Genomic DNA, 10,541 nt, shown 5'->3' with positions numbered 1-10,541 from the left:
AAGATGAGAGCTCGGCGTGTGTTACAATTGCAGTGCAAGCGCGGTCCGATAGTAAATTTTGCAGTGAAAATGCCAACTGACGGACGTCCTTGGGAAGAGTTAAAGATGCAGTGAAGTTATTAGCTCCCGTCCTTTGTGCGGGAAGCCAGACTTAAAACTAACTTACACCCTGGCTCGTTAGTATTCGGGCAGTGAAAGAACAGCTCGCTTCAGGAACAGGCGTGATGGAACAAAGAATAATTAAAACAGTACATGCGAGTAACAGTAGTCCTTCTAAAATGCCGTGCCATTTAACACCTTTCCTCTCTCCGTAACCCAAGCTCTATAGGCACAAATTGCCGCATGTTCAGTGGCAAATGACAAACCCTGTCAGCGCTGCACTGCCATTACGAAGCTTTCAACCTGGAGGAAAGGTCAGTTTGGACACAATGACATCAGGCATGGTATAGGTGAATAAATTACACTTACACTGATAGGTCATACTAGATCGTCCGACATGAAGATAAACGACGAAAATCGGGATCGTCTTGGTTCCCGCTCCGCAAAAGGGCCAGAGGTGGGAATTGTAGCTGGGGCAAGTTCTCACACGACGGTAGAGGGGTAGTTGACGTCTGGAAGGATAAAGTAGGGGCTTCAAGGCTATGCGGTTCAGGAATAGTGGGCCAGAAATTGCTTCTCGGAGCTTGTCTCAAAGAAGTGCTGCTTCTGGGTGCAACAAAAAAGTTAATCATTCCGGTTTCAAGATCATTGCGAGAAATATTTTGGCGGCGTAGCGTCAGGTAAGTAAGCCAGGCAGTTAAAGATGTAATCAAGAGAGCGGGAATCGCGCTAGCGAGGGTGATGATAGCGTCAGCATTCATTTTGGTTCTATTGTAGAATGGGGATGAACTCGAGGAAGACTGGATTATTCAGAGTTGAGAGTGTCACTTATATATTGACTTCCAAAACAGGTAACTGAGTACTGCCCCTGATGATATAATTCGCGGCAAGCTTCCCCTTCTCTGCATATTTTGGGCTGTGGCAGAAGGGCTGTGGTAGAAATTCTATGGTAGGTTTCTGTTGCGGTGACAGACTTAGAAAGGGTGATTGGCTACTGAGGACAACTCCCCACTCTTCCCTGCAGGTCCCTCACCTAGATACGATATGAGGCTTGACTCTACTGCACGATGCCAGGCACGGATACGTAGGCTGGGAGCCAGATACCGTGGACGCGCCCTGGCCCAACTTCAGAGCCAGAGCTTTTCCATCGTAGATATGTCATTTTTGCTGTGAACTCTTGATAAAATTGCTGTGGCGCTGACGCGCGGCCAGTCACTGATCCAGACCTTCATATGCGAATTTCTGTTCTTGGCATGGAAGTTATGGGCGACTGATGATGAAGGCCTGGGTCAAATGTCATAATTCAACTGCCCTGGTGTCAGAACACCAAAAGCTAGAATGTTTCAATAACGATGCATGTCGGTAGAGTCAAGAGCTTTTACTACTGTAAGGAGATCTGTAACGAGGACTAGACAGCTCAGTGGAGTTTTGATCTGTTTGCGCAGAGAAATATTGCGTAGGGAACATGTCATACATGGGGGTGATGTGTGGAGTAAATCCTGCGTGAGTATGGGATGAATTTCGGATCTAAGGATATGTCTGCAAGTATATGTATTGCAGTCTGTGGTACGGAGTATGGATATGCATCAAGCACCATATGTAGTATTGGATGGTACGGACTAATATGATTCTGCCAGAGGCCCAGAGATCAACGGTCATCCAACGGCCCCGATGGCAGTCACTCCTGCTAACTACTTCAGGTACTGTGGCCTGACTGTAAGACTGGGCGATATCGCTCGTGGAGGATCAATATTGGGGATTGACACTGACCATGAACCGAGAGGCGTGTTCGTAAGCTTCAAACGAAACTGTGCTTTGCTGTTGGGTATCTGCAGTAACATCATAGGCGACCGACAATGTAAGCCTTGATCGGAACATTGTAGATTAATTGGTTGGGTGACAAAACATCGAGAGTCTAGACCTTTCATCACAACATCTCGGAAGTCAATACTGGTCAGCGATCACCACAAGCGTGTTATTACTCCAAGTAAGTCTGCAGTGAGGGCAGTAGACCGTTGAAACCTCGATCTTCCAGGAGTAAATTGCCTGTTAGGTATAGTACCTTACTTGGTATCAGCGGAATGACAGAGGACCGAGAGATAGAGTATGTGACTTACACGGAGGTGGTACCATACCACAAACGGTAGCGGTAGCGCGAGCCCATTAACGCGTCCACCCGCCCAGACGTCACCATCCAAGCGCGCCATGTCGCGCCGCCAACAGCCCCACAACTCAAGTAGAGATCTCATCTCACCTCATCACTCGTGACATCCTCATCCAAATACTCTCCATCCAAGATCCAATTCCTTAACAAACCCGATCCTAGAAGTTCAACAACCCAATCATATAAAATGGCAGCCCATAAGCGCAAACGATCCGTCTCCGAGCTCTGCGCCTCGCCCTCATCAGTCTCATCCTTCGACTCGCCTCCACGCGTGAACAGCTCCATCACCAATCCCTTTACCATCATGGCTTCAGCACCTATTCATCTTCATAGTCGAACTATGAAGCGATTTCGCGATAATAGACCTTCTGCTGAGATGATTCATCGTGAGTTTTTGTCTTATATGAGTTTTGAGGACAGTTTGCTAATGAAGGTTTAGAACGTACACTTAATATGCTGTACTCAGCGCAGAACCAGAATCAACATGAGGAAAGTCCATCGGAACATATGCAAACGGAGGCGCAAACTACAAGACCCGAGTCAACGCAACAATCCCTTCATCGATTCTGGAATATTTCTTCTGCGCCATCCGCTTCGACTTCTACTCTCAACCAGACCGAATTGGCACCTTCGAACTGCGACGATTGTGGTGTAAGCTTGAACGGCGGCGACGATGGCATGGAAGTGGATGGATTCGACAATGAGGATCACTCATGCGGTGCTTGCGGCAAGCACGTCTGTTTTAGCTGTTCTGTCAGCAACCTCGGCGAGCAGAAACGTTGTCTGCGATGCGCAGGTCGAAACGTCACACCGAGTCACAATACAGCGAACGGACAAACTGCGATGGCTTTTTGAGGGTTGGGATATAGGATTGGACAATTGGAATCATTAGCGACAACTTGGGTTATTACAATGGCGTTTATACCAGGGCACAACAGGGGGATACCATTTGCATGGATTGCTGGGATAGCATCACCAACGGGCATTTCATTAGGATATATAGGTAGTTGAATAGATACAACATCAGTACACTAGAAATTGCACTCCGAGTGCGCTTGTAGTGTAACGTATTCATAATGAATGAAGCATGGGTATAGCAAAGTGAACATGTATTAAATATGAGCTTATGGAAGCAATTTCTCTATAAATCAACGCAATCTCGCACAAGAACCTAGATATTCCTATCTAACCGCGGCGGCGAGTAGTAGGGCTCTTCTTGGGAGTAGCCGTGGTAGAGGCAGAAGGGCTCAAAGTGCTAGTAGCAGGCTTGGCCTCGATGGGAGTAACCTTGCGCTTGCCCTGGGCCTTCTCAGATGGAGCGTTCCAGTACCAGATCATCTGGAGAGCGAGGATGGCGTTGAGTGCGAATCCAGAAATGAATCCCCAGAGGATAAGCTTGTCGTCGACCTCCTGGAGGGTTGTGAAGATTCGGGAGAGAGAACCGGCGAGGTAGTTGAAGACCTGAATATGTTAGTCATTGTGTTATAAATTGGATGTTGAAGTGACTTACAGCAAAAGCACTGAGCTGACCGGTGGTACCCTGCTGGAAGATGGTGGCGATCTGAGGAAGCTTGCTAGCGACGCTCAGGACACCAGCACCAGCCTGAAGTTGGCCCAAGGTCTTCGCATCAACAATGTTCTCAGCGAACAAAGTAGCAGCGGCAGCAGCAAGACCGGCGACAAAGACAGCAGCCAGACTAGCTCGGCCGCTGTAGTTGAGCACAAGCACCGAGATGATAACGTTCTGTCCAACGATCAAGGCAGTCTCGCCAAAGGTGCTGAAAGGAAAGCCATTGCGAATGTTGTAGGCGAGCGAGATGAGGTACGACGCCGTCTCGAGGACGTAGGAAAGGAAAGACACGCCCTCGGCGGACTTGGACGAAAGGAGTTTCTTGATCTGGGGGACCTTGACGACAGCGGAGGCAGCGATGATTCCAATACCGAGAGCCTTGGAGACACCGAGCTTGATGCAGTCGACATCCTCGATGTTGACGTCGAGAAGAAGAGACTTGTAGCAAGTTTCGCCGATGAGAGAAACGCCAATGTCGCGAAGGGGCGCAGGGATGTTGTGCGTGATAGCTGTAATGGCCGGCTTGACGGCTTCGACGGCGGGTTTGAGGGCGTCCATGATGGTGATGTTTTTGTCAAGAACCAAAGTCTAGAGTGGTGGATGAAAAAAGTTGGTCAAAACTCAATAAAGGGTGTTGTCAAGGAGTGTGAAAGAAGATGACACAAAGAAAAGACGTCACTGTGCTTGTGATTTGGGGATGAAAAGCTTCGAGAAGGGAAGAGGCCAACAATGCGGCAATGAATTTGGAGATGAAACTTTACCTGAATGGGTTTAGTGGATACAAACCCTGGTTCTGCCCTATGACAGGCGCAAGTGGCTTACCCTACAAGGAGGTAGATCAACGGCTTGCTATCCAGGTAATCGGGTCACTAATATCGTGAACAGATTGTTGACAAGACTTGCAATTTCCCAGAGGATTTATTCAGTGAAAGAATGAAGTGCCAAGAGCATTTGTTCTGTCTTATAATTTCTGATTTGTATACCATGGCATTCAATAAGCTCATACTTTGTTGACACCATTGGTCAACGAGGCCACGCCACCCGCCATCAAAGGCCAAAACGGTAATGGCCATGTTTCATCTGGGCGGCAAATATCGTCCCAAGAAGGTTCGTTAAGCTTTATAGAGCTAAAGACTTGCCTAAGTCTATAGAATAGATATCTAGTTCACCACTTCAGGGCTAAAGACTCAACCTTACTGCACACCTTACCTTCTCAACAACACTTATTCATACAGGTATGCTGAGAATTCAGCCTCATCCCTTGGGGGATTCAGGCAGACACCTTCTGCCAGTGACCGGTTCATCAAAGTTCAAGTTAGATGGATTGCTTACCGCAGGAGGTGAACTGAGTACTTTCACAGTGTTCTCAATGGCAGACAGAAGAGAACAACCAAAGATAATTGGAGGGAAATCACATATAAAGGAATGGCGGCATGGGTCAGCCCTCGATGAGGCGTCACATAATACACCCGGGATAGGATTGGTTAAGGTTTGCAGAATCCTTAAATTTGCTTGGTGTAGTTCGGAAATGGTGTCTGCAAGTTGGTGAGCTGTCCTGTGATAGATGTGTAGCGCACGATGGAATGATGAAAAGACGACCACCATTCAAGTGTACCGTATCGAGAAACTTGCATCCAAGATAGACCTCCATAGCCATGTGGCGGAGAGGTAGTAATGTCTGCAACATAGAGATACGAACGTGTGGTCCTCAAGCTGCTGATATACAGGTCCCTTGTATGCTGCACTGGCATCTTCTTGAGGGTCTTATCAAACCGAAATTGGCCCAAGCATTCCCGGTGACCATTTTCATATTCTAGCAGAATTCCGGTGATTGGTCGATGATCAAATGCTGTATCTCTGCAGATAGTCATATCCACAATCCCTTCCATACTGCATGATGATACAAACCATGACTCAGTGTTATGAGTCCAGAAGTACGGAGGGTTTGGTATAAGTGAAGGGGGAAAAGGACGCTGGACGGGTGGCGCAAGTCCATCAACTGCAAGATATCTAAGCGACTTTGGATATACCGATGTTGAATCGTTGAACCAAATCTGCGTTCCATTTGGCGCAGGCGTTAGAATCCTATCGAGTGCCAGACAAGATTCCGGAGGACCGCTTGTTCCAAAGAGGGTGTTTCTACCTTTGTTTGTAATGAACACGAGACAGGCCGAGATCCGATCTCCTGCTGCTAGTGCATATCTTCGACATATCTCAGTCACATATTCTCCTTTATCAAGTGGCATATAAATGAAGAAGTCGCGCGAGAAAGCAGCGTCCATATCTGCATAGAAGCCAGTACTGTCATTCTCACGAGCATGAATCATTGTAACTGAGATTCCGCTAGTTACTGCCGTATATCCGGTTATACCGTTGGTATTGCAATTAAAGAACGTCATCATAAGTCTTTCGGAAAAGGTATTGACTTGGTCGAACGTCGTGATATCGATGACATTATTTGGATGTTCAGGGCTCACCCAACCAACATAATTGCTGGTGCCATCTGGTATCGTCTCGTTATGAATGAGAATGCCCCTCACTTTGAGACCCTGACCTGATGTTAATACGGAACTTGACTTGCGCAGATGGCACTTACATCAAATTTAATTGTAATATTGTCAACATCGCACGGAATAGAGATGGTTCTCCACCACGACTTCACGATTGGTGTAGGTCCTGCTAATGAGGCGTCTGCAGAACAAAAATTTCACAAAACGAATCCCACGATAATCCTCGGCGATCCATATCTTACCGACAGACTCTCCCTGCTTGCTAAGTAACCCAGTCTGATCTTCATTGCAGAGCTTTGGCGCCGTGTTGCCAATGCTCTTCACATAGCGTAGGCCTTCGATGGTCGTGTAACTAACGTACACATCTTGTGCTATGTCAACAGTCATATCAGAGACATCAGTCCCCAGCGACTGTGTTTCTGTCGTGATGACAGCGTATTCACAGACAAGGAATCCAGCTATGGCCATCAGCGTCTCAACCGGAAGTCTAATCTGAAGTTCGTCTCTCAGCTTTGGAGCCAGAAGACTCTTGATACGACGAGAGCGTCTATTTCTCTCGTGTGCAGGAGGGTCAAAAGCGTAATCTCCAGCAACTATCAGCGCATCCGAGATGTCGTAGAGCCTGAAGTCAAGACAGTCGTTATGAAAGAAAGGTACGCGTCGACCCTCTAACATGCATCGAGGTCTGGCACAAGTGTGCAAATTGATCCATTCAAAATCGTCGGATATAGTGTCGGACATACGGAGGTTAAACTCCAACGAAAATCGAAGGCCCCCAATGTCTATCTTTACGTGAGCCATTCCTTGCCAACGTCTCACGGATCAGGCCAACAGACGTGCGACGACCAAGTCGCCTTCTTCCAACTCGAACTGGCAGAGGCGACATCTTGTATCTGCCATGCAAAAGTATGGCGCTTCATCAGGTGAATCCATGGCTTCGGGATGTCGAGACAAAAAGCACCTCTTTTCCAAGGTTGAGTGTCATATCAGGTACAGTAAGTATTGGGCGGAATTTCGCTGATGATCAGAATGCTATAACATTAATCCACGTCGAATAGCCCAAGTGGCCTACCCTATAGAGACACTGGTCAACAGCTTTCTGCTCCGGCTTTCCGGGCCCGACCATTCATTCGGAGCGACCTTGTTTCCCTGTCATTTTGATCAAGCAATGACATCAGAGCTCAAATGTTTCACAAAGCTGCGCATTCTCACGTTACTCAAAAACGACGAAACGAAAATTATGATTTATCACAGGTGATGAAATAATCATGCAGATAAGAGAAAGTGAGAATATTCGAGATTATTCAGCTTCATTCTCTGTATGCATCTCAGAATTAAATCTTACAGATCTCAACTTGGCAGGTGGGGGCCTTTTCGCTGCTGAGCAACTCGGCCACCGTTTTGGAGGCTGAGCTTGAGGGAACCAACTGGGCTTGTTCTAGAAGAGGACCTATTTTCGTGCTTTTTACCGTTGGGCTTAGTATCGCACAGCCAGCTGTGCGAGGTGCGAAAAATCCACAATTTGTTGTACAGAGACAACGGAGAGGGAGGGAAGGGATCACCCGGCAAAGATGCACGTGTCAGGCCACGAGAAGTTGAGGCATAAGGCCAAGACAAGCACGCCAACGTCTGCGCTGTGATGTTTAGGTGCGTTAGTTTAGGTTCTACTGTCGACTGCTGTGTACTCAATTCTCGGAAAGATATTGCTGGTAGCGAGACTTGAACGGTAGACACTGCAGGTATAAACGAGGATATAGTCTAAGCTGTGCAACAAAGGGAAGAATTGATGAATAAAGATCAACATTGTGATAATACAGCAGATGACAAACAAGGTCAGCTGCTAAGATAACCCGAGGTATCAAGTACTGTACTGTAACAAGTACCTGCCAGCCACACACCCAATCTTGTCTTGCCAGGCACATCCATGTCTTTTACATGGGAAACCAACATTTGTCACTTGTTGTCTTCCTTCTTTTTTTCCCCTTCCAATCCTTTGTGTGCCTTGTACTGTATTAATTGCCTTGCTTGTTCTTTCCTGCTTGTGCTTTAATCTTCTGCCCACTTCCATTACCCTTTGCCAAGCCGGGCTGGGCTGTCTATTTCATACCCCTGGCACTTTTCATCCATCTCTGCCTGGTTGCGCTGCGCTGCCTACTGACTTGTCCCTTGTCCCTGGAGCATTTTAGTTTAGGTTGTCATTGTCATCAGCTGGGCTGGGCTCCATTCATAAGGTATCGGATCCCAACCTGACGGGCTGCGCCTGAGCAATATTTCCTTTCTTTTTCGTGACTTTGTCTTTTTTTATTGTTATCGCGTTTCAAGTTTCCCCATCATCTGTTGCTTGCTTTTTCCTCTTCTCACCCCAGGACCGTTTAACCGAATGCGACATCGTCCTCGTCTACGGCTGCGTACCGTTGCATCTCTGTTTAACCTATCTTTCCGATCATCGACGTCGATATTGACAATCGATCCGCTGACCTGACCGCCGATTGCCTCGTTATCCACGTTTCCCCGCGATTTGCCCTGGATGTGAAAGCACTACTATCGTGATCTTCTGCCAACGACTTTCTTCCAACTTCAACTCTATTCTCGCCTAATCTTCAAACTTCACAACCATGGCGGCCCCTCCAAAGACAGAAACCCCGCCAGCGCCTGGCGCAACGTCGTCAACCCCGCCGCCTCCTCCCATTGAGTACACATACATGTATGAAAAGGACAAGAGCCCTTCCAAGCTATTAGATGCTCTATTAAGATCTATAAGTCGTCATATTGTATGCGCCCGCCTTTTCCCGCCTGGACTTTAACAAAGAAGACCGCTATGGCAAGAATCGCAAACTAACTACCCTACGTCATAATAGATACTCGAGATTGGAGACAAAAATGTCTGTCATCTTACACCAGAGAAACTGGCCGCATTCTACAAGGCCGTTGGAGGCGATTATGACTGTGAGTGAATTTTGTTGACTGTCTACCATAATAGTTGTGCTGACAAGTTTCAGCTCTCTTCGAGATGCCCCACGAGTCCATCTCCTACATATGGCAAGTGACTGGATGCCAACATACAATGCAACCAACAGCGAACGACTTTGAACCACCTTCAATACCTGCTCTCACCCCAAGAGGCTTTTCACGATGGGAGTCTCTCGAGATTTTGCTTGGACCTGAGGAACACGTTCCTTTCTTGCAGTTTGCCGTCAAGAACTGGCAGCTAAAACACCCAGAGACCGGTCAAGAATTTCCTCCAGATTTACCACCTACCGTTTTCCCGTCACAACCAGATGTCGAGGTGGATCGTTGGCACAAGTCGTGCGCCGAAAAGCTAAGAAAGGAAGCGAATGCACGAGAAAGAGAGGCGTTCCGGGAAGCAGCACGAGAGCCGACTGGTCCTGGCGAGCCTGGTGATGGACCGGAACCCAAGTTTGCATACTCTCACGTACGAGGTAGTGCATTTGCTGGAAATCGGGCTAGACCGGCGCCAGAGCGACCGTTGTACAATCATGTTCCGGGTAGACATGCAGGACCGCGACCAACCAGACCTTCGCCTGAGAGATACAACAGTCGCTCTGATGAACATGCCCGACGACGAAGCTTCTCCGACTACAACCAGCCACCCTCACCAGATGTCCCACCACACCCAGCTAGGGGACCATCGGATACTTATCTCGACCCTAATACGAAACGGCCCGCACCGCCCCGGCGACACAGTCAGCCCAGACACTACTCTTCGGATTCCAGCGACGACGAACCTGTCCCTCCTCGTGCGAGAAAGCGATCCGACGTGAGCCCTCCCTCGCCGACATCTCGTCGATACTCGCCTACGAATGAACGTCCTCCACCAGTTGCTAGTAACCCACCACCGACTTTCCGTCCCCATCGCGCCGATGTGAGACCTGATGAGTCGGGTCGTCGAAGATCAACACATAGCCCTAGTCTTCGAGAGAAGCTTTCAGAGAAGGTGTCGAACATTCTGCCCAACGGGCTTAGCAGCAACGGTCAAGATCGTAACAGGAATGCGCCCCGTACTTCATCATATAACACTGATTCCTCACGCGGACGTCGAAGTCGCGACCGTCTTCCTCCGTCTCGTCTTAGCCGAAGCTATTCGGACATTTCGGCCGAGTCATCTGAAGCAGAGTCCAGTGACGAAGAATTTCACCGCAATCGGAGAATGCGCGAAGATCGCGATAGAGAGAGGGAC

General features: G+C 48.2%; 3 protein-coding genes across 3 annotated transcripts; 1 reads left to right on the top strand and 2 right to left on the bottom strand.

Annotated features, from left to right (window-relative positions):
- Window positions 1-2,450: 2,450 nt before the first annotated feature.
- On the top strand, window positions 2,451-3,118 carry FIESC28_11683 (uncharacterized protein; the record flags this gene model as incomplete). Its single annotated transcript, XM_031165800.1, has 2 exons — window positions 2,451-2,649; window positions 2,703-3,118. 2 exons carry the CDS (start codon window positions 2,451-2,453, stop codon window positions 3,116-3,118), a joined length of 615 nt encoding a protein of 204 aa, XP_031010143.1.
- Window positions 3,119-3,448: 330 nt separating this feature from the next.
- FIESC28_11682 (uncharacterized protein) lies at window positions 3,449-4,391 on the bottom strand (the record flags this gene model as incomplete). Its single annotated transcript, XM_031165799.1, has 2 exons — window positions 3,449-3,724; window positions 3,774-4,391. The coding sequence occupies 2 exons, from the start codon at window positions 4,389-4,391 to the stop codon at window positions 3,449-3,451; spliced, it is 894 nt and encodes a 297-aa protein (XP_031010142.1).
- A 944-nt stretch (window positions 4,392-5,335) lies between these two features.
- FIESC28_11681 (uncharacterized protein) lies at window positions 5,336-7,276 on the bottom strand (the record flags this gene model as incomplete). Its single annotated transcript, XM_031165798.1, has 4 exons — window positions 5,336-6,382; window positions 6,430-6,524; window positions 6,586-7,125; window positions 7,180-7,276. The coding sequence occupies 4 exons, from the start codon at window positions 7,274-7,276 to the stop codon at window positions 5,336-5,338; spliced, it is 1,779 nt and encodes a 592-aa protein (XP_031010141.1).
- Window positions 7,277-10,541: the final 3,265 nt, after the last annotated feature.

The sequence above is a fragment of the Fusarium coffeatum genome, assembly GCF_003316985.1.
Source record: "Fusarium coffeatum strain FIESC_28 chromosome Unknown BRIP53273_contig_462, whole genome shotgun sequence".
In the NCBI taxonomy this organism is placed as follows: Eukaryota; Fungi; Ascomycota; class Sordariomycetes; order Hypocreales; family Nectriaceae; genus Fusarium; species Fusarium coffeatum.
Note: the sequence above shows the minus strand (reverse complement) of the source record. Positions and strands in the feature narration are given on the sequence as shown.